Genomic DNA, 24,281 nt, shown 5'->3' with positions numbered 1-24,281 from the left:
CTAATAATAAAATGATGCATAATATAATAATTTAATGTCACGGAGCGAATAAAAAATAACAATACATTGAGTGACAATACGTTTATAACAAATGTGATGTAAATTGACAAGATGATCGAGTTCACAACTGCAATTTCCAAATTGCTATTTTTACTAGTCAAGGTCTTTTAAAATATTCATCAATCTATTTACACAAGCACGCTGAAAGACATTTTCCATTTCGAAATTAAAAAAATCGGTATATTCTCTCAGTAGGTGTTGATTGTCAAATGTATCTCAACCTCATCATCGGGTTAAGGTCATAATAATAGATGTGTTCAATTTAAATTCAATGAAAAGTCATTGTACCTATAATATGGAAACCAATTTTTCTTATCCTGAGTGAAAGAGATATTTTACCAACGTCTATTTCAGGGAGTACCTATAATTCTGTACATTATAGTAGAATGTTTAAAGTTCTAAAACGTTTTGAATTAAATCACAAAAACTAAATTCGTTATTATTTATTAGTTTTATTTTATATTCGAATATGTAGTTTTATTAAAATTTGAACTTAAAATATTTACCACTGATTATATAAAGTAGGTAAAAACTTATATTAAAGTTGATTAACTCACTATTTTTAACAATATTTTTTATTTAATTCATTTTTAAATTTCCTTTATTCAAAAATGTGTTAATAACTATTAATTAGAGTTGGGTGTTTATACTTAATATATATTTTGTACTTACTCAAGTGCTTGTCTTCCATTAAAGTAAAAAAATGTACCTCTACATAGTTTTTAAAAAAAATGTATTAAAAAAGAACATTTTAACTCAAAACCAGTTTTTGAAAAAATCGATTTTGCTTTTTTAGTCCAACTCAATGATTGTATGTACTTAAAATCGTCACCAAGGTTTTTACAAACACTTTCTGTAGTGATAAAAATTTCAAAATATTTTGAATGTTTTTTAGCTACTTATTTATAGATATTTGAAATTTTTCATTTTTTTTTTTTTTGTTTCTTTAAATGTCGATAAAATTGTTTGCCCAGTCAAAAGATATGAATTTTATACAAAGTTCCTCATACATTTTGTAGACACCGTTTAAAAAACCAAACGACAGTTGATCAGCGACATGATTCAGCCGAAAAAAAAAATACCTGTGCCAAAAATGTCCAAATAAAAAAATGTCAGGTTAAAAGAAACACAAAATATAAAATACAAATATATAGAAATTATAATTATAATTTTAACTATTGTTTAAGGCTCAATATTTAGAAATAAATATTATGTGCTATATAGTATATATCTTTTAAATATGTATTGATATATTTTTGTTTCATACTAACATTAATTACACATTTTTAAGGAAAAACGGAATGTTCACGTCAGAGGCGGCATAGTGACATGTGGAAGGTTAGGTCAGGTTATGTTTCACAAGATAAGTTTATTGTGTGCATACTGCACATATCAATCACATACTACAAAATAGTAATTTACTACGCTAAGGTATTACAACCACATAGGCGCGTACTCTTTTTATTGTCTATATTGCAATGAGCTCATAAAAAATTGACTTTTTACATTCCGTTTCTAAGTATAACGGTATGACAGTATGACATAATGAATTGGCTATACGCAACAGCCCTGCGGTATGTACATAATATTATAATATTAACACAATTTTATACTGTCCACTCCAAATCCATACTTAACCCAGCATGTCAGGGCCGTAGTCAGAACGGTGGTTTATGAGAGAGTGGGCCTGAGGCGCAAATTCCAAGACTTAATATAGGGGTAGTACAAAATAAATATAATTACCAACTCACTATGTACTTTTATACAACTCAAGTGTAAGTATTATATTTTAATGTTTGTAGCTAAAATGTAAAAGTTAAATAAAAATGTGTAGACTATGTTTCATTACGTTTAGTACCTACATATATATATATGCATGAAATCTACTGTCTTTGTAACAGCTAATCTCAGAAACTACTCATCCGATTAATTTGATTTTTTTCTTAAATGATAGAGCATATAACGGAGAAGGTTTTAAGTCTATTTCAATCCCTATAGGTAGCAAAAGTATTTATGAAACATGCATTTTTTCAGTTCACAATAAAACAATATTATTTTTGTTTATGTAAATAGGTTTGCAATTGGTTAAATATTTCATTACTAGGGAACGGATTTATAAGTAATAAAAATACAAAAATATGTGTATATATAAATGGAAGTATAATTTATGAAATATGTGCTAAAAACATCCAAATATGAGGGGGAAAAAATAAATTTAAAAAAAAAATACAATAATAATTATTAAATTTTCAAAATGATTTGTTGCATTGAATTATTACAATTTCTTTTAAATTATTGAATGTTAAATAAATGTCACTTATTAGGTGTCAAAATATTTTTAAAACAGCTAAATGATCTTTCCACATCAACCGATGTATTGGAGCATATTTGAAGCGCATAATATCAGAAGGCGATAATTCCAAATTTTTACAAGGGTGTCTGCCACTCATTGTGTCAATGATTGTTTTAAAATCAATATAGCCTGGGTTTTTATTTTTGTAACAGCATGAATTATCTTTTTTACAACATCTCCTATTGGTCCACTTACGAGTTTTAATTTTTCAATCGCTGATTCAACAATTTGCATACTATAATCGCCTGTCATCGATTGTCAATCGTATATAAATGTATACTATATTAAGATATCTATTATATCTATATGACAATTATAAGATAGCGACTATAAGACTAAAGATAACTACTAAATATTTGCTCCAAGTGGATCGTCACAGTTTATAATGGCTGTTTTGGTGCACAGCAACATGGATTGAAAACGTATGAATAATGAAATGATAAAATATGTTTAAAAATATTCACAAATTAGTAAAATATGTAAAAATATGAAGTTATACCAAAATGCGTAAAAATATGTAAAACAAAAGTAGTTAGCATAATTTTAACAGGAATGATTTAAATCGTGAACATTTCTTATCAGATCTTAAATATATCTTGTTTCAATAAAAACAAAATAAATAATAATATTTTAATAAATATGCATTTACACATAAATCCGTTCCCTATTCGTTACCTACCATTATAATATTATAATTAGTAGAAATATGGCATACACATTTTCTTTTACAAACATATATTTTTTCAAAACAAATCTTTGGCAAAAGTCATTGGTCAAGTCACAACTTCGAATAGAACTGCTGGTATAGGTAATAGGTAGGTATAGGTATATATATATGAATATGAAATATTGAAATATACCCACATAGTTGATATATGTAATTATATAAATATTAAATAGGTACACTTCACAGACCCATTGTGTCAAACTTTCATATTTGTAGTATTGTGTGGAAACTCTATGATGTTGCATATTGCTACGATAATAAAATGTAAATAAAATAATAGCCATGAAAACTGTATTTTATTTTATTAAAAATGTTCAACATTTGGATTAAAAAAATTCCTATAAAGCTCATTTAGGTCGAACAATTGTCAACAAATATGATCCATTGATAGACTCAAAATTCTAAAAATGAAACCGAAAAAAATTCCAATTTTGGGGTATTAGCATTATTTGCTAGCTGAATACAAACATTCAGTGAACATTTCATGTACGGTCTTTCTTTTAGATTTACACCAAAACCAGAAAATTAATAAACTCATTTATGAACTTGTAATGAAATTACGTAAGTATGCAACGATTATTGTTATTGTAGAGCAAAACTATAATCACTAATCAGACCGCAAAAATCTATTTTGTAAGGTATATTTTCATACAACTTGAATTTATAGGACCTGGCCCCAAATCCTATAAATGACATGCGTGGTGTATAATACATTTTATGACACACTTACACGTTACTAGTGGAACAGCGGTACAACAGACTGTTACCGTCATAGACTCCACCCATCGATCTCGCTGTAGTTATTGTCCTACCCCCGCCACTGCTGCGGTAATGATGTGAGTCCAGGCCTCCGAGGCCCACGCCGCCACCGCCTCCGCCGAACAAGGCTGCCGCCTGCCTGCCGGCACCACCGATGCGACGGTCTACGGCCGACGGGTAACCAATGCCCGTGTCGTCGTGATACGACCATGACGACGACGATGACCACGGCTTCCTGCCTCCGCCACCGCCGTATAAGCTCATCGCGGCCGTGTTGTTCTGCAATCATAATATGTATTTTTATAGTTACAACACCGACGGGTCAGTCGTAATGCGGAGTCTTGCGTGTGGCACGCGACGCTGTTGCAGTCTTGTAAAGTACTCAAGTATTCAAATATTTAAGTAGGTAGTAGTATACTTTTGAAAAAGGTAGATACTTTAAAGTGTTTTATATATTTTATCATAGTTGTAGGCATCTGTATATGAAAATCAAATATTTTTCTTTTTAGTATATCTTAGTACTTTCTATATTTTCATTTTAATCATTTAAAATAAAAAAATTGAGGAATGGAAGTGTGAATTTCTAAAAATTAACTCGGGCCTAATACAAATACATTGGTCTTGGCCACAATATCACTTCGTAGAAAAATAATTTATGAAAGTTGAATTTATTTAGCATCCGCATGAAATATTGATAACGAAATAGAATGAATTTGTCAATTTATAATCAATACATAGATATTAATAATGTATAATTTAGTTTAAAAGTTAGAGGAAAAAAAAACTTAAAATAGGTGGTGTCACTAATGGGTTGCTTCTTCCTTCAAAAATTCAAATGTAAATATTCTTTGTCGCATTTACTTATTATTCCGTGTAAGAATAGATAATACATTTCTTATAAAAAAAAATTTTATTTTGAGTTAAGTACGAAGTACCAACGGCAGATGTGTACCTATAATATACGTATGTTAGTAATTATATATACAAATACACATTATGCCTAAAGTCTAAAGTTTAGGCAATATATGACTTAGACTTTAAATGAGTATTCATTTATTATTTATTTTCAGAGATTTAATTTAATCAAATATAATTTACAATCATACGTCATATTCTGGTATGAACTGCAAATCATGACAAAATCACACTTTAAAACAAAGGTCTCTTGCCATGGCCTGAGTGCCTGACCTAAATTTAGTGATTAATGCCAGAGAATATGATTTTACATAGTTATAGCAAGTCTAGTGTCCTGTTCAATATCATCACTCTTACAGTCAACTATTAATGTACAAGAAATATGATAATTTTACACATAATATGATTATTTGAAAAAGTTACCATATTTTTTTTAAAACAATTATTTCTGGATCACTGCGTAGTTCTTACGATAAACTTACGATGTTACTCGTATAGTCGTATACATTATAATAATTAATAATACCAAGACTTTCTCAAAATCAACCACCGGAAGGATGAATATAATTTGTAAAATATTACATTATACAACCTTACAAACTAGGTATAGTGTTATTAACATATAAATTACTTTTTTATGTATAGACTCCGTTCAATTTTATGCACTTTTTGTAACGAGATACAAGTTTTTTAGTATTTTTTTGTCTATGGGTTATCTCTATACCCAACCAACAATTTAAACAACTTGGACGAAGAAAACAGATAAGTAATATTTGATAGTTACACCAAAATATGTATCATGATGTATGTAAAATGTTCTATCAAATTTATTGTATTCAATGTCAATATTGTGTATCAAAACATAGTAGTAAAAAAAATAGATATAATCGATTTATAAAGTAAAAAATTGTACGTAAAATATTTGAAAGTTATAGATTAAGCTTTAAATACTTTTCTAACAGAATATTTGCAAATGCGTTCGCACTGAGAGGAGAAGAAGGGCTTATACGTAATAATATGGCAATTCTCCTCAACTCCTCTCTGGGTTTTTGATAATTGTTCGTAATTTTATAGCATACATAACATGGAATGTCTTGTACAGTTGTACCTTATATAATATTTTTGGAATGAGAGTGTCAACAATGATGTACTTATAGTATGGTATATTAGAATAGGTAGTGATACTTAAGGTAGCTACATCAAAATTCAGGTGCGGATTAAGGGGAGCTAAAAGAACAAGTTTTTTTTACAAGACTGCGACTGTCGTTGTCATCGTCGACCAGCACTAAGAAAATGTATATCGCGGAAAGCTTACCAGTGAATTGGCGGCGGCCGTCGCCGCTGGACTCCTCTGCAGCAGTCCGTGTTGTTGCAGTCGTTGGGTTGTCGTCTGCCGGTGGTGCGACTGCGGTGTCGCCGCCGTGGTGGCTGACAACAAATGCCGCAGGTCGGGAGGCAGACAAGCGGCCAGTTCGTCGCCGCCGTCCGATCCGTATTTCCGCGTCAAACCTCCGTATTGCCTGGCCATCGAAGGCGTCTGTTCCCCGGTGCTGCTCACCAGGCTCGAACCTAAAAACGCAACAATCGATGAAAACACACGCGTGTAATGATGAGTAGGTATACGCAAGTACATTTATAATAAAATAATATTATTTTATGATGACGGTAATAGTTCCGGATAAACCGACGGTGAAAACCTAACCGGTACCTTTGAAATAATATAGCTCCGATAAAACGATAGATATCGAAGTGGACACAACAGCAATATGGTACAAAAGTACTAGCCAGAACCTTGCTTGAGATTGACTGATAGTATGTAATATAAGAGAAGCTTATAACTATATTATAGGTAGAAGCGTAATTGGCTAAAATAACTAAGGGGGAGGAGGAAATAATAACCTGAATATTGGTTGTTTTTATACAAGTCTTAGAACTCGTTATATGGCTTAGAAACAAATTGTATCTATGTATCGTTAAATAATATTCAATTGATAAATAGTTCATACAAAAAGTGCGAGAAAACCTCGTTAAAAAAAAAATAAAGATGTTGATAATTCCATGTGGGCATTCATAATTTTATGAAATAATATTATAGGGTTATTTTTGACACCCAGATAATACGACAACATTTTTAATATGCCAATATTATAATATTATACAGCAGGAGAAATTTGAGACACTAGCTTGGTACTTAATTGCAATTATTTAAGGACAATAATATTTGTATCTTATAAAATAATATGTATTTTAAATATACTACATTCATTCTTTATTTTAGAAAATTGGGGAGGGGAGAATGATACCTACAACAATTTTAGGGACCAAGTGCAGCCATCCCCAAAATTACTTCACTGACTATAGAATCCTTCATACAATTGGTATGCTGATACCGTGGGTAAATTGCATTTTTGACTTTTGCAGCAACCTTATCAATATACAAATATTACAAATACAATATGGTTACAATTGTGAAGCAGCTCACCACTGCTAAGTTGGAGGGGGGAGGGACATAACACTCACAAAATAAGTCAATAACCATGTTCGTGCTGTGAATAAATTATTTATAACTATAAAGATTTATTTTACATTGTTTATATCGTTTTTAATTTTAAAAAAAGGAACGTCCTTAATAATTAATAGAGTTTTTTTAAAGAGGCCAGATAATTGGGTTGTGCATCTGAGTGCCCAAAGTTCAATAACTGCTACAGAAGTATACGAATGTAATTCCGACAGTACACCATACCATTATAATATGATAATATTCTAATGGAGTTGACGACGACAGCAACAGCCACAACTACTGTAACAACGGAACAACAAAGGCAATATCATGTCATACGCACTGCACAAACAAATCGTTGCTTACAAATCCATCTCTGCACCCTCTTACTTTTTGAACATGAGTCTTGGCATTGACGTCGTACAATTATTTCGGCAAGGCCACTTAACCATTCTCTTATCAGATAAGCATTGCCTGGTGATTATAAAAAAAATAGTTTTCGGAACACGCGAAGCAGAGACACAATGTCGCCGTATAAACCATACAGCGAGAGGTATAGTTATACGTATAGTAAACCGTTGTACCTACGTCCACTGATTATGCTACGTCCTACAGTTATTATTTCACCAATTTAAAGTCGATTAAGCCAAATACTGTAGTTGTATCCCTTAAAAAAAATTAATTTTATTCGGCACGCAGATATAAATTGTTCATTTTGTATGATAATACGACCATAAATATCAGTACCCTCACGTGTAGCAGCACCAAATTATAAATGTTGCTTTCCTCAAAATAAAGCCACCGTCGTAAATGTTTGTAAGGAGGTAGTGGTAGTGGTGGAGGCAAGGCCATTATTAGGAATTTGGAGCCCGGGGATAATTTGTTGATGGAGCCCCTTAAATTAAATATTTATAAGGTGTATGGGGGAGGCAACTTCCACTTCGTCCCTCTTTGAAGACGTCCCTGTGTGGCTATGCTGCTGATTACATAGGTGATAATGGTTTCGTAAAAAATGTTAATAATTGTTCATTAACCTACACCAGTCTTTCGGAATTGTTTAAACACAAATCCTATGAGTTTAAATGAAAAAAAAAATGGTCAAACAATCTTGAATACACTCTAAAAAACATAGTACCTAAAACAAAACAAATATATAATTTTCATATTTTTAAAGATAATTTGGAAGTAATGTTTGTCTATTCGATTAGGTCTTGAGTACGAGTGTTGTTCATAAAAATTACTGTGGCAATATGATGAATGCTCATAGCTAACAATTAATCGTTTGTTGTCAATCGTTATGCTAAACCTGTACTTTCGAAATACTTTATTTCATCCCCACACTATTACGTAGTTAGTTTAATTTATAAAATTGTGTACGACCCTTAAATATTGCCTGAAAAGGAAATTTCATCTTACAGGTGCTATGGTAACCGTTGCCTCAGCACCCGATTCCAAGGTGCATTTCCCTGGCACCCCCACCTCGGAATTTTGAAACCGAAGTAGGAGCATTTTTTTGTGCTACAGATTTTCCTTACGTGCACACGCGATAATATGGAGATAATAACAAGATTAAAACGGGATGAGAGGCGTCCCGTTCGGAATTTGGCGGGACAAGCTGACAAAAACGGAACAATTTCCTTTTAAACCGGACGTAGCTGGCGGTGACCCTAGCTCGTAGAGGGTCACGACGGCGGACGACGGTGGCGTTTCCTGTGCTGCTACGTACCATACAATCCATAACTGGCCGGGGGCCCGCCGTGCCGATGGTTCTGGTTCTGCAGCTGGTGCAGCTTCGCGGCGGCCGCGGAGTAGTGCGGCGGCGGCGCGGACCTGTCGGTGTAATGCATCATCGTGGTCGCCGCGATGCCAACCACCGTGGGCGACGGTCACGCGCCGGCCGCTCAACCGCGACGAGGCCTCGGGCCGCGACGACCACCGTAACAATGGCACCGCGAGGTCGTCGGCACGGCCACTCGGCCAGCCTGGCGCACCAGATGAACGCCACAGCGACTGTGAGCCTTGCGTGACGCCGGTCCGCCGGCGGCGGTAAGGCCGCCGCCCACTACGGCCACGGGCATGTGGTATCGATATATACGCTATGCGGCTGCGGTGGCTGTGTCGGTGGCGGAAAAACACACACTCTCGGTGCGACGTGAAACGTTTCAAGGTACACGTCTCGTACGAGTGACCGTGCGATAAACGCCGTAATTGGCAACAACAACAACAACAACAACAACAGAAAAAGATTATGCGACGATTAGACGACGGCGAGCACGACGGGGCAGCGGCAGCGGACACGCGAACGCGGCGCGGTCTTGCAGCGACGGAAGCAGCGGCACTATAGTCACGGCGCGGCGGCGGTCACTAGTTCACACGAACGAACGCGATGCGCGCGGCTAACGATTTTGTTATTCGCAAATATCCCGCGGGGCGGTTATAATATTATATTATTATATATACGCGCTCTCGTACGTAGGTATGTATGTATATAGGTGACTGACGCTTGCGCTTGCGTGCCTATAGCATACGCCGTGCCGCCCGCACGTAATAACACGCACAACCACCCACCGACCCACAGACCCACAGAGCCACACACCCGCACACACTCGGCAGCGCGCACGCACGCCACCCGTTTATCGCTATCCGTCGTATAGCGTATTATGTGTGTGTGTGTGTGTGTGTGTGTGTGTGTATTTCACACACATAATAATATATCGCACGATATTGTGTACAATAATAATAATATATAATAATAATAATAATAATAGTATGAATAGCGCCTTATCTCTCCGGTCGTGGTCCGCGGCGATAGCTTTGCGACGGAGGCGGCGGCGATGACGACGACGACAGTGATGATACCGCTACCGCTCGCGCGCTTCCCGCCGCCGATGATCAATACCACCGTCACCGCCGCGGGACCTTTTGACCCGTCGCCTCGATGCCGCCGCCGCCGCGTCTTCGTCGTTCGTCGCAGTTTGACCTCCACGGTCACGCCGCCGCCGCCCGCGTACACGTGCAGCGGCGTGTACACCGCGACCGCGCGAGTTGTTGTAAATCTTTTTCGTCGGCGCGTTTACGCACACGCTATACTATACCTCGTGGCACGCACCACGCACACATATACTGGGTGATGCGTTTAATACGCAACACATTGGTATTTTCAAAAACTGTTTTGATAAATTGTAATGATAATTCCAAAGCACAATACTTTCTGGAGTCATCTACTTCGATTAGAGGTGGGTCAAACTGTTCAAAGTTAGAGAAATTGTACCTAACTTTAAATGTCACACCTAGTTTAAAAATAAAAAACTTATACGAACCAAACTCGAACAAAAGTTTGAATTTCCATAAGTAATCCAAAATCCAAACAGAAATGTACGATCCCCAAAAATAAATTCGAACACGCTAAAGGTTTCGCAAAAAAAAAATTTCATATTGAAACGTTGTAATTGACATTCGCAATTTTCATATTCATTAATTGTTGGTTTCACATAAAACTAAAAACCCTCAACTTGGATTCAGTTTGATACTAAACAAAATGTTTTTTATGTGTTCGTGTTTCGGTTCAACGTAATACGAATACGACGTTCAGTTTGAGACCATATTTGGGAGTTCGACTCACTTCTATTTGATATATTATAAAAATCGAGTTTCAAACAAACAAGCAAAATGTTGGTACATTATTATACTCGTTTATACTTAGATATTTGAACTAATAACTACTTAACTATACTCGAAATTTTATTTAATTATCTAATAGATCAAAATATTCCGAATATAATATTTTGATATTAAAAAAGGAGTCAAAGGAGTAAAAAGTTTAAACATTTCAACGGAAAAAAAAAATAGTATGTACATGAAATCTTTCAAGAACGTTAGTGTTTTCCGAAACAACGAGTATATTACGTCAAATTGATCACCCCGTATAAATAATCTACCGATAGAAACCTACTTATTCTCCATCGCGTTACATAATACCCTATAGGTATATAATATAGTATATTGCCGTTATAGTCACGCGGCTCGCTTCAAATTGTTGGTATGGTAAGTGGGTATGGACGTATGGTGGTGGTGGTGGTGGAAATCGGGTGTAACTCGACGAGGGTATCGCCACCCCTAGCCTGGTACAGACTCCACGGCTGGCTTCTGTACAGTGTACGCATATAAAGTTAGGTAAGTATATGGTTGTTTTTCCCCAAACTCACAGCACCCCACACCGTCGCCGACGTCGCCAACGGCGATTTAATTAAAGTCAGCACAGGAAAATTATACCATTATCGTCGTGTATATAGTAGTATCATACTATACTTTATACAGACAATGATATTTAATTAAAAACATACACATATAAAATATATACATATTATATTATGTACGTACCGTGCTTGCGTTTAACGGATTATTATTCAATTTATACACACAATATTAAGTTGCTTATATCTTCTGTAGGTAACGAATATATGACAATTATATTTTTGAAAATTTGTTAATAGGTACAGAAAAATTCCCATTTATACCTTGCTTTATCTAAGAAATAATAAAGCAGTAATTGTAAGTGATAATATATCTGAAGACTTGTCGGTTCCCAATATTATGAATATTGATAACCTTGCTCTGACAACGATAATTTTACTCTCATTACATTTTACCTTTTTATTATTTTTCTATAATTTGATTAATCATTACATAATGGATTCAAAATGTTTGTTAAATATACAATTTCTTAACGAATCTCTAAATAATATTATAACTGCCTCAAATCGATAAAACATCTACATTTTTAAATCAGCACAACTATTATTGTGCTAAACAAAAACGTCTAAAAATTTTATGAACTTTTCAAGTTCAATTTTTTTTTGTATGTCCACATGAGAAACGTTATTATAACAACACAGATCTATAGAATTTCACAATTTATTCTTAGCTGACTTAGTAACATAACACCTCCATTAAAAATAGATGTTCTAGCTGTTCAGTTAATTAGATATATTTTATACTTTATACATAAGCGTTTTATTGTTAAAGATTTTAATTTTGTAATGTTAAACATAATAGTATAAAAAAATTATTAAATATAATAAATAATAATATCACATTATCACAAACATAATTTCATATTCGTATACCTATATTGCACTTTTATTTTATTAATTGTGGTATTATACTAATTAATGTATTATATTTTAGCTATAACTCAAGTTATATCTTGTGACATATTTTGAAAATTAGATTTTCATTTCTGTGATGATTGTATTATTATTTTATTGCAGGGTAATACAATACATACATTTTGAGATATCAGCAAGAAGTCTCGTTTTTGGGTGTAAAAATCTACAAGTTTTTGGTAGTATAGAGCTTCGACAAAGAATTTAATATCAAGTCAGCACACCATAATATAATAAATAATAATATGTTGTATTATAAGTTTAGTATGTTTAAATTTAATGAAACATTAGATTTATTTACGCTATACTATACACGTCATAATGTATCTAAGATTTAAAAAATAAAATGACACGTATTATAGCCTATAGGATACTTTGACACGTCTAAAATATCTCATATAAATTATAATAAAAATAACTCTTCAAAATTTATTTATTTTGGTTGACAATTGTTAGGTCAATCAATAAGCTCAAATTTAAATTTAATATAAATGGCTCTATTTTAATTGACTAAATAATTATCTCTAACTTAATTAGTTTAGGGAGGATAGGATCTAAAAACAAAAACCAGAAAAAGTTATTCTGCTTAATGATAATTTTATTATTTAAATACCAATTTAAAAAAAATAAACCATTTAGTAGTTAATCGGGCTTTAATTTACATTGTTACTAAATTTGAAAATGTCACTTATTTTTTTGTAATAAAACTGATTTGAACAGTACCTATTGTTTAAATATTTTTGACAGAGCAAATGTGCTGATGTAGTTATATTATATATTTATATCCTTTCAAAACTTTTAAATTTATATTAGAAGTAAATTTCTTCTTATATCGTTTCTTTTATGTTACTTTTAGTATTATAGGACAATTAATATTATTTATTTATAAATGTTGTTTACTTTATATTAATTTCAACATGGAAATTGTTAATAAAGTATCCTCACCGAATGCATATGATATAACACGCTATTACAATAAATACATCAATACATCAAATATCAACATATTGTGCTAAACATTATATCGACGCTTATCTCTCTTAATTTATATTGGCACAATACAATGTGCCACACTTCCATGATTTATTTATACCTGAAAAATAATTATTATCATAACACCGCATAATTTAAAAAAACAGTTCCATTGATTAAAACAAAAACTGCAATCGTCCAATAATTAGTATACTTAATATATTTACACGCTAATAAGCGAACATTATTTTTCCATTTTTTTGGGGACTGTGTATACATTTATTTTTTTCATGGGTACTTTGGTTCTCAAACAACACAATAGTTCAATACTACCTATATGGATATATTGTAGGTATACGACACGTACCTTGCAAAAGACCCAGCGCTGATTCTGGTCGTACTGTGGATGTCGGACCGCCATCTTTCTGAGGTCGATACTTCAGTAAATTGGTTTCACTCATACTGCCGGGTCGATTAGTAGCAAACTTATTGCCACTGTAACCATAGACCGAATTCAAAGCGTCCACGTTGGCGACATTCCGCGATGAAGAGAATGGCCTGTGTGCAAAAATTAGATATAATGGATTATTAGATGTATCTAATAGTTTATAGTATGAGTATCTAGCAGGTTGACAGTTAATTAAAAATACATCGCACGACGAATTGTTGTGTCCATTTATTCCGTATGCCATGATTCGTACATATTAAATAAGTAATAATATCTATGGGCTATAGAAAATGTCTTGCATAGAACCAAAAGTCCAAAAACAATGTGGCTTTACGCTAAAAGAAATTTTTAATTCCAGTACAACAGTATTCAAGGGGGATCTTGTATCGAAAGTTGAAAAAAATTTATGTAAAACTTGAATTTTTTATAAATGTTAAATTGCAAAATAATTTAAGACATTTCGAAATTTCGACTATTTTTGTCAACAAATGAACTTCAAAGTTTCAAGAGCTTCAAAAATTGGGACAAATATATTTTTCTATACTTTAAAATTTTTTTTATGGCTGTTTAGATAAGTTAGAAAGGACTGGCCTATAAATTAAAACAGCTTTTTGACTTGGAAAAAAGCGTATGAATATAAATCGAAAAAAAACTAATAAAAGTCAAAAACGTCAAGTTTATAAATAACTTAGAAAGAGCCCAAATATTTTTAAATTTATATCATGTCTAGAAAATATAAGTATAAATATTTGATCAACATGTCAAAGTAGGTACCTACGGTTGTTTATATTGGAATTACAACAGAATAACAAAATAACTGGCGTTGTTTAAATATTTTATTTATTTATTAGAATGAACGTCAAACGGCTTTTGGAACAATATAAACGAAATATTAAAGTTTAAAAATCTTATGATAAACAAAAGTAAGATATAAGAAAATAAATTGTAATTCATATACCTAACTAATTTCACAATTACTTTGGAATATTAAATATAACTAAAAATATAATGTGAGGTATTGAAGCTGGCCAGATTACGAAAAAATTAAACATTTAAATTGGCTATCGACATCATTCTGATCTTAGAAGAATTATTAAAAAAATTAGTTTGGTTAACTGGTAAGTAAAATAATCCCTTAAACCTGGTGCTACAAGGAACTTAAATATCGAGTAATTTTAAAAAACCGGGTGCATCAATATTTCCTTTAATAAACCCATTAATAAAACGACAACATACAAATTTGTATTTAGTATTATTCTAATAGATTAAATATGACCATATTGACATATTCTATATTTACTTTGTATTTATTTTCAGTAGAACAGAAGAAAATAAATAAATGAAATTCAAAAAACAAAAGTACCCATGTATACTTTAGGGTATAATATAATACTAACGTCAAACAATGTTGAAACATTTAACTTTTTAAAAATTATTTCTTATATACCTAAATGTAGAATGTAAAAGAATTTAATGTTTATATTATGTTTTAATTCGAACGGCATGGCATATGAAGCTGATATAAACGTTATAAAATATATTTTTACATTCATTGCCAGGTTCCCAACAACTGCATTTTAATTGTTTATTTTAATTTAGTACGTATGCAATATTATATAAGAATATGAATTAGTTGGTTAACTTTAAATTTGTCTTCTTGAGAAAGCTCTATTTAATTAACATTTTTGAAATGTTTGAATGTTTGTTGTCTACCTATGTTAAAACGAATTAAAAGTGAAAACATGTAACAGTTAATCAAGGGACAGTTGTAAGATTAAAGTGCAAACATATGGCAACATGATCTCAATCTAAAAGGTGTTAGATATTTATGTTACAATAGTTTGAAGTCAAATGATATCATAATTTTATTTCCTACTAATAATTCAAGTAATAAATCCCAATAAGTCACCTTTCCAGTTTAATGTGATATAACACATTCATATTTATTGGAATTTAAATGAATCATTTTTATTTATTAACAAGTTAAAAATAAACTGCTATGACGTTATGTATTATTTATAATTTTGTTATTAACGTTTAGTTGATAAATGTTTATTGTTGTATTTGTTGTGACAAAAGTGTAATTTAAATAATACAATTTAAGTACCTAATTTAAGAACACATTTGTTACATTTGTCCCTTTAACCTGTACTTGGTATGTTCAATATTGTAATATTTTTCTTTTAAATTCACATTTGCTTAACAACATATAAAAATTGTATCACTTTATATCATACAAAGTGCATAGATAAATTTAATATGGTAGGTGCTTATCTGTTTAAAAATGCAACCAAACAAGAAAATGTTTTATCCTAATGGAATAAAGAATTGTATAAACATTGTTACGGTCGTCAAGAGTCTCTAAGTTCAATAATTTATGATTTAAAAAATCGAAGAGGAGGATGAGTAACATAATCTATGAAGTACTACTTCAATTAAAAATGTGTGACTTACGCTGACACTCAAAACAAGCGCAATACTACATGCCACACGTTAGGCATTTCGACAGTACCTACTATAGCACTACGCACTAGTGCGAGGAAACTCCTATCGGTAGACAAATGTTAACTCAATACTTGCATAGCGATAGCAGGTACTACGCATAGAACCTCTTAATGGATTGTGAGAAAATTGTGGCAAGTATATCTCATAGTTATCTCACTATCTCAGTACTGGTAAACTACAAGTTGAATACGACATACAAGTAGGTTACTACTTGTTCCTACAACATTAGCTCAATCTGGCACATTCTACGGAATCCGAATTAACTACGAACAAGGGTTAATCCGTATCCTTCAGTTTAAACATTTATAAATTACCAGAGCAGACAAATAAAAGTTTTGACCCTGTTTTATTGTTAATGTAATAAATTGAATAATTAATCATTGCATTGAATCATATACATTTTGAAATGTTACTGCATTATATGCATTTAAAGCAGATATTATACTTGTAGATTTATTTTAGAAATACTTTTGTAGTTTTGTGTAAGAGACTAAACAAATATTTAACTATACAAATTAAAGTAAATAGATTTAAAAGTAAGTACCTAAACTTATATTTCATTATATTTTTACCAGCAACACAATTTAAGCAGGAAATTTAAATACACATAAAGAAAAAATTGTACTCAAATCATTTTCTTGATGGTTTAGTTGAATAGGTAGTACACTACATCATTAAAATGTTAACAAATAACATGAAATGAGTTTAAAAATTGCATTATCTATTTTTTTTTTAAAACTCAACTACTTATTATAATTATTATATTAAAGTAATAAAAAGAGTAAATAATTTGAGTAAAGGTTCTTATACATCATCTTCTTTATTTTCTTTATCTTTCCTATCCATGAAAAAATCGAATTATTTTTTTTACACTTTATATGAGTGCCCTGTATTACCTCATGTTTTAAATGTTTTTTTAAAAGCAGTTCAAATATTTATTTTTATTTAATTTATTTAATTAATTTTTTTTTTTGAACTTTAATTTTGAAATAAAAGTAAATACCTATAAACTATCTGTACATATTTTGTACAATTAGGTTAAATTACATGAAGGCCGAAGGATAACAGAAATGCTTGATATGACAAGCCGCATACTGACGACATTCTTGGAATACATAATTTAATTTTATTCATAAGTTTTTAACTAAAGTAACTGTTAATATATAATATACTTATGTTTGTTTTAAAGTATTTATTAGCTATATAAAAATGCAATTATAATATAATTAAAACTTTTATAATGCTATTTTATTTCTGTTTTTTCAGTTATCTCTATAAAGTACGTTTTGCAATAAAACGCATATTATATACCTACCTAATAATTTTCATAACATCCACCTTATATTCATCACAATTCACAACTAACAAATGACAATGATTCTTTAACGTGTGCTTTTAGCTTGGTTTATTCTACCATTTGAAATTTAAAAAAAAAATACAAAATTACATTTTTTTTTCAAAACTTTACAGACAAGACATTTTATCTGCTTGATGCAATAGCAATTGAAGTTCAGAACGGATATGATTTTAAGGCAATTATAAATCGTTGATATGTAGGTACTTACATAGCAATATTTGAATTTAATAGGAAGACATATTCAAACGGATAAATTATGGTACCTATATAATATTATAACCTGAAGATCGTTTATACTACCATAATCATACAGTATGATTCACCAAGCATGCTCACCTCCATTTTTTCCCTCTAATAATGAATTTATATAAATTCAAATTTTTGAATTTTAAAAAATACTCGATCACCATATTTTAAAATTCTTGAGATTTTTAGAACATTTAACGAATACCCTGTGGTGATACAAGTTTCTTTTTTCAAAATGAGAACCATCACATCCCTTTTTTACTGAACATTATTAAAAGGATAATTTTTTTGAAAATGTTGATGAAAGCACCTAATTCAAAATATGAAGTAGTTTATCCCAGCTATTAAAATGCTTATAGTAAGGATTATAGTCCTTAAAATTAGTCTTACAAAAATATAAAATATATGTTAGATTCGAATTAATAGATATATTAATATTAAGTACCAAATTTTTCAAACCACCATAGGCCCCATTTCTTCCAAGAATTGTTCTTCCTTATTCTTAGTGCACAAAGTAAAGTAACTTAAATAGTACTCGTTCGAATTTTGATTTTAATGCGTCAACATTTTCAATAAAATGATCAGGTAAATAATTTACAGTAGAAAACTCAGGTTCTCATTTACAACACAGAAGTCGTTATCTCCGCGGGACACCCTTCAACTAGATGAATAAATATCTGAAGAATTTAAAAATATGGTTGTAAATACATTTGAAAACTCTTAATATCAGATTTTGAATAACTGCTTTATAAAATAAGAAAAAAGTGGGTGATCATGCTCGGTTAATCGCCCTGTATTATTTTACATTATATAGTTAGGTAGAAAACCTTTTCTCACAATGCAGTCGAAACAGATATAATTGGTGACACATTATAGACAGTTAAGATCGTTCGACTATTAGAGGTTGCCCGCTGCACGACGACACCGGGAACTTACTTAAACTTATCCATCATGGCCCGCATCATGCGCTCGCGGCGCTTAGCGTTTGCTGCCGCTGGCCACTGTACGCCAGCTATCTCCAGGTCAGGTGGCGGTAAGTCGGGCAACCGACGTCGACCGTCCCGACCGTTGCTACCCCGCAAAGAAGACGAGCGCATCGAGTCTGGTTCGCTGAGGGTGTCCGACGGCGAGGCCGTCAAATCTCTGAGACCAAGCCCGCCGCCACTGATCAGTAGGGCGCCCCTGGGAGTGCTGACCGGCGTGTTTTGTTGCGGCGGTGTAGCTAATAGAACACACAAATATTGTGTCAATTATTAAGTACACAAAACATGAGTACCTAATGTTATATCTATAAATTATACGGTTATAAAGTGTTCTAAAGGATATTAAATTCATTAAAAACCGATTTGTTGTTACGGATCTCTTAATTTGCCAAAAGAATAAATAAAGCTTGAAAATAAAGCTTGTATAGATGGTAAAGTTATTTTTTCTTTTGTTTTAGTTCCAGTCATTATTATTTTCAACATTTTTCGGTTATTTGATCGTTTATTTTACGAAACTCTCTTTTATCGTCTTATAAGTTATTAACGAAGACTCGTCTTTTATACTCACTTTTTAATTAAAGTTTAAGTTAAGTGGATTATAAGTGTATAATGTATATTGTTATTACTATTATTACAAACTTTGTTTAAAAAGTTTTAAATGTTTCAAACGAATAATATTATTAGTAGTACGTTCTCATTAAGTATGCATTATTTTATATAGTAGGTTATACGAGTATATGTATATTAGAGTAGTTAAAAACGACTTCGATTTAATTTCTTACATTTTATTAAGCTCTGATTTCCATAAATTCGTTGTATAAATTATAGATTTACACCATTATATGACTAAATCGGGAAGGTACCTAGTTAATTGATTAATTAATCACGTGTTCACCTATGTAGAATTGTAGACCTACAGCAGTATTTAAATGAATTTTATGAACATCACATTACCATTGATGGAAAGTCTTAGATTATTTTTTTTAGTTTTGAGGGATTTAGTGTTAACATTTTGTAACATTGAAGTTAACAGCTCAAATAATCGGTGCAACTTACCGTGCAAAGTCGATGTCTGTGACGAGGTTTGTTGCTGTCCGACTGTCTGATATTTAAGCGCCGCCGACGCGCCAGTCAAAGCTTTGACACCAGTCTGCTGCTGGTCCGCTGTGGCTGAAGACGAATTTAGTAGTACCGTTACTCTGGCCGTATTCGTTCCACTGACAGACGTTAAAGTACTGTTCTGCAGCTGCTGCTGTTGCTGCAACTGATTTTGTGGCTGTTGTTGTTGCTGTTGCAGTTGCTGTTGTTGCTGGTAGTTGTTGCCATTGATATAATGCTGTTGATGCTGCAGTGAAATAGCCGTCGGATCGTCACAACGCTATAACATCACAAATCACAAATTATTTTCTTGATCAATTTTAGTTAAATAATGTATACGTGAACTTGACGACTTAGTCTGCTGTTTCAACTGAAGCACCAATTATCATAATATTAATTTATTCATTATCAAGACTTTAGCATATTCTATTTTTTATAGAGGCACTGTAAAAAATATATTTCTATGATTATAATTAACTTAACTCGGTAAAATAAAGAACGCATAAATACATAAAATAATGGTTTTTGTCTGACACCATGGTTGAGTGAAAAACATGCTTAATAACAACTATTTAAAAAAAGACTTAACTTTGCATAATATTTATTTACACATACGAGAAATTTAAATAATGTATACCAATAGCGTTTTATTTAAGACTACTAAGCAATATTTTTACTATAAATTTAAATCTGAGTAAGTTTTTTTTTTAATGATTAGAATACATACATTTTTTTCTTATATAGACATAAATGATTATATAAGAGGGTGGCCTGTAATATTATCATCGACCCAGATAAATAATAGCGAATGTACTACTAATTGAGCCGGAAAAGTCCACGTACACCTACATACATTCACTTAACAAGTACTTACTTGACCCTGTTGTTGCTGCAGAGGTCTAAACGCTGTAGAACTAAGTTCCGCCGCCGTCCCATCGTATTTTATACCACCCGAAGTAATTGGTGCTCCGCTAAGTGTTAAAGCAGACACATTCTGACCAGAGTTGATGTCCACCCTATTTTGTTGCTGTTGATGTTGTACTTGTTGATCGATGCCGTATTGATGAAGATTATCGGTGACATTCGACGGCAACTGTTGTTGATCTTGATTCGGAAACCTCTGATATTGCTGTAGCTGACTAGACTGGTATTGTTGGTTCTGCTGTTGTTGATACTGCTGTTGTGGTTGTTGTTGCGATTGTTGTTGTTGTTGTGATTGATTGTATTGCTGCTGCTGCTGCTGCTGGTTCGGCTGTTGCTGTTGTTGCATTTGATTGTATGGGAGTTGTTGATGTGGCTGATGTTGAGGTTGCTGTTGCTGTTGCTGATATGTGCCGTATTCCGGTTGATAAGGCTGGTATAAGGCTTCTTGCTGTTGTTGATATGTCTGTTGTTGGCAGTTGAATAGAGCGCCGCCACTGTCTCCTCGTTTGTTAAAGAACAATTGTTGTTGTTTCGCGGCTGCATTTCCGGTGCCAATCGGTGACGACGAATAATTTGTTTCGGTCAGCAAAGTATTCGCTGCAGTGCCGATGCCGGCGGCCGTGTACTGCTGTTGTCGCAGCTGTGAAGCGGCGGCGATAGTCTGTTGCTGTTGCTGAGCCTGTCTCGCGATGATGCTCGAAGGTCCGGTTCCGACACCACCGGTTCCGTATAACAAGCCGTCTTCCGTCGGTCCGTAAGCGTTGTTGGCGGTTTGCTGCTGCTGCTGCTGCTGCTGCTGCTGCAGTTGAGCGACGGAAGTGTCACCGTACTGCTGTTGCTGTACCGGCTGTTGCTGCTGGAGAGGCGGCGACGAACCTGTACAGTACAGCTGGTACTGTTGGTCGCGCAGATTTTGACTGATGATCGATTGGGTACGTCGCAATTGCGTCGTCGTACCAGAGGACGTCGAAAACCCGTCACCGAAACCATGCTGTTGATACTGTTGCTGCTGCTGTTGCTGTTGCTGTGGCTGTTGCGTCTGTTGTTGATATTGTTGTTTTTGGGCGTTTTCACCCAACATGGAATCATATTTGTTGTTGTTTTCGCTGAACTTGTCGCTACCGTTATACAATGGAGTAGCCGTCGTCGCCGTCGATCCACTGCCGTTCATGTTGGCTAAAAAAATTAATGTAATTTAGTACAAAGAAAAAAAATAATATGAACGATGCACCTTTTGCGATTTTTCGGCAGAAGCTAAAAATCAAAGATACAGAATACGATGTCGGTTCACGTACAGTGGTTGTAAAATTATACATGGTAACTAGCATAGTTACTAATTTAATTTACCAGGGGGAAAAATAAACAAGCATAAAATACGGCACTATATCTGTGTATTTCGGTTTTAGTGTAGGTACTTCAATTCACGAGCAAATTTGTGTTGCGGTGGAATTCGCTTTGTCAACTAATTCCACCGACATGGAATATCCACCCTCGGCTGATATTGACTTCGGTACAATTTCTAAGGTGGTACAAACTATTATCAAAGATTTCTGGTATTTCTGAGGAAATTCGTTGGAAGTTTCGCCAACATCGGTTTTTGAGCACATATTAGCTACAAACATAAGGATATTGCCTTTTGTTGTAAATTCGAATAACAAACAGTATATTAAATTCTATATCATTTTATTTCTGTAACCTTTGGTCACCCTATATAGAAAGAACATATTATTCGGTTTTCGTGATCCAAAATGAAATTCATGTGTGAGCCATCCTATAGCAACCTAAATAGAATACCATTTCCTACTCTTACTCGTGAATATTGTACTACGTCTTTATTATATTATGCATGTTTTTCAATTTGAAGATCCGGACTTCCATTTATCTCTAATTTAGACTTCGAGCACCATATAAAATATAAATGATACAGATAGTAAAACTCCATTGGTACTTGGCTTTATCGTGCGTAATACGAAAACATTCAGTTCACCAGTCTACCTCCATACTCTGTATTTGACGTTAGATCACTGAATACAGGAATAAGGTGTGGTAATTTGGCTTCCGTATCTTGCTGAAGACCAATTAAGGCTTAAATGTATACAAAATCGATTCATTTCGCACTCAGCCTATATTTTCAAAATTGAGCACATCATTATGATTATTTCTTGCAACGTAGGTTGAATGTCCCTTCACTTTTCTCACGTCGTCACAAGGTCATCTGATTTCTTTCCTTTTTTTGATTATGGTGCCAAGAACACACCTGATCTATGTTTCATAATTAATTACCATGTACCTTCATATTTCTCTTGAAGTCAATCACCCTATCCTGTTCCATCTCATTCCACTTCCATTGATCGTAACCATCCAATACAACGAAAACTTTGTACCATTATTAATAATGACTCTATGGTGACTATATTAGCCTACAATATTATATAAATACTATTCTCCTCCATGTGTCTACCCATTCCATCATTATTATAAACCATATCAAAATTGTTACTATCCAACAACAAATACTACTTGTAATTACTATCAGTTATTTATATGTTAAATTAAATGAAAACTAAACTAAAAACAACCTCTGAGTCTCGATGAGTTTATGATATAACTTTAATTAAAACCGACTAAGTAGTTTAGTGAAATGATAAAAGAGGGAAAGTAGGTATCGAACAATAGAAAGTTGAGTATATTTATCAATTAAGAACGCATTGTGATGGATTTGTTAAATTTGAGTAAAAAATTGTTACAATGAAAAAACGGTTCTGAGTGAAGTCGATCCAACTTTTTGGTTATAAAAGTTACCAAACAGTTATTTTAATAACTCATATTTAAATTAAATACTGAGAACTATTATTGTGAATTCCCAAAAGTACCAACTTGATCCAATTGTCTATAAGAAACTTCCATCGAAGTTGATGATCAAAGCATTTTTTTCTACTAGAAAAGTGTCAAAGAATTTTAATTATTGATTTGAGTCATAGATATTGTTAATTCATTCATTATTTTACTATAAAACTTGGACCATCCAAAGTTCGGGAAACTAATGAATTGTTTAGTTTTAACTATAATATCTGGACTACATTGAATTTATTAGTCTACAAGGTTAAAGGTTTAATAAACTTAAATCAGAAATTCAATTATTCATAACTAAAATTTTTAAAAGTTTAAAAATGTATTAGTATTTTATTTATTAAGAGTTATTTTTTGATTTTCCTATCAATTTATCTGAACGGTAGGACATATTTCCAAAACGTTAAAATGGTAAGAAT

General features: G+C 32.7%; 1 protein-coding gene across 4 annotated transcripts in view; it reads right to left on the bottom strand.

The window, feature by feature from the left end:
* The window catches only part of LOC111030942 (mediator of RNA polymerase II transcription subunit 12-like), a 115,806-nt gene that overhangs the window by 16,010 nt on the left and 75,515 nt on the right, over positions 1-24,281 (bottom strand). For all 4 annotated transcript variants that reach the window (XM_022310682.1, XM_022310684.1, XM_022310683.1 and 1 more), the window contains 6 exons: positions 20,963-22,188; positions 20,047-20,368; positions 18,944-19,229; positions 13,819-14,009; positions 6,130-6,383; positions 3,871-4,178 (listed from right to left, as the gene is read on the bottom strand). In XM_022310682.1, coding sequence (XP_022166374.1) covers positions 3,871-4,178; positions 6,130-6,383; positions 13,819-14,009; positions 18,944-19,229; positions 20,047-20,368; positions 20,963-22,188 — 2,587 coding nt within the window. The remainder of the gene's footprint in view (positions 1-3,870; positions 4,179-6,129; positions 6,384-13,818; positions 14,010-18,943; positions 19,230-20,046; positions 20,369-20,962; positions 22,189-24,281) is intronic.

Source organism: Myzus persicae, unplaced genomic scaffold, assembly GCF_001856785.1.
Source record: "Myzus persicae strain clone G006 unplaced genomic scaffold, MPER_G0061.0, whole genome shotgun sequence".
In the NCBI taxonomy this organism is placed as follows: domain Eukaryota; kingdom Metazoa; phylum Arthropoda; class Insecta; order Hemiptera; family Aphididae; genus Myzus; species Myzus persicae.
Note: the sequence above shows the minus strand (reverse complement) of the source record. Positions and strands in the feature narration are given on the sequence as shown.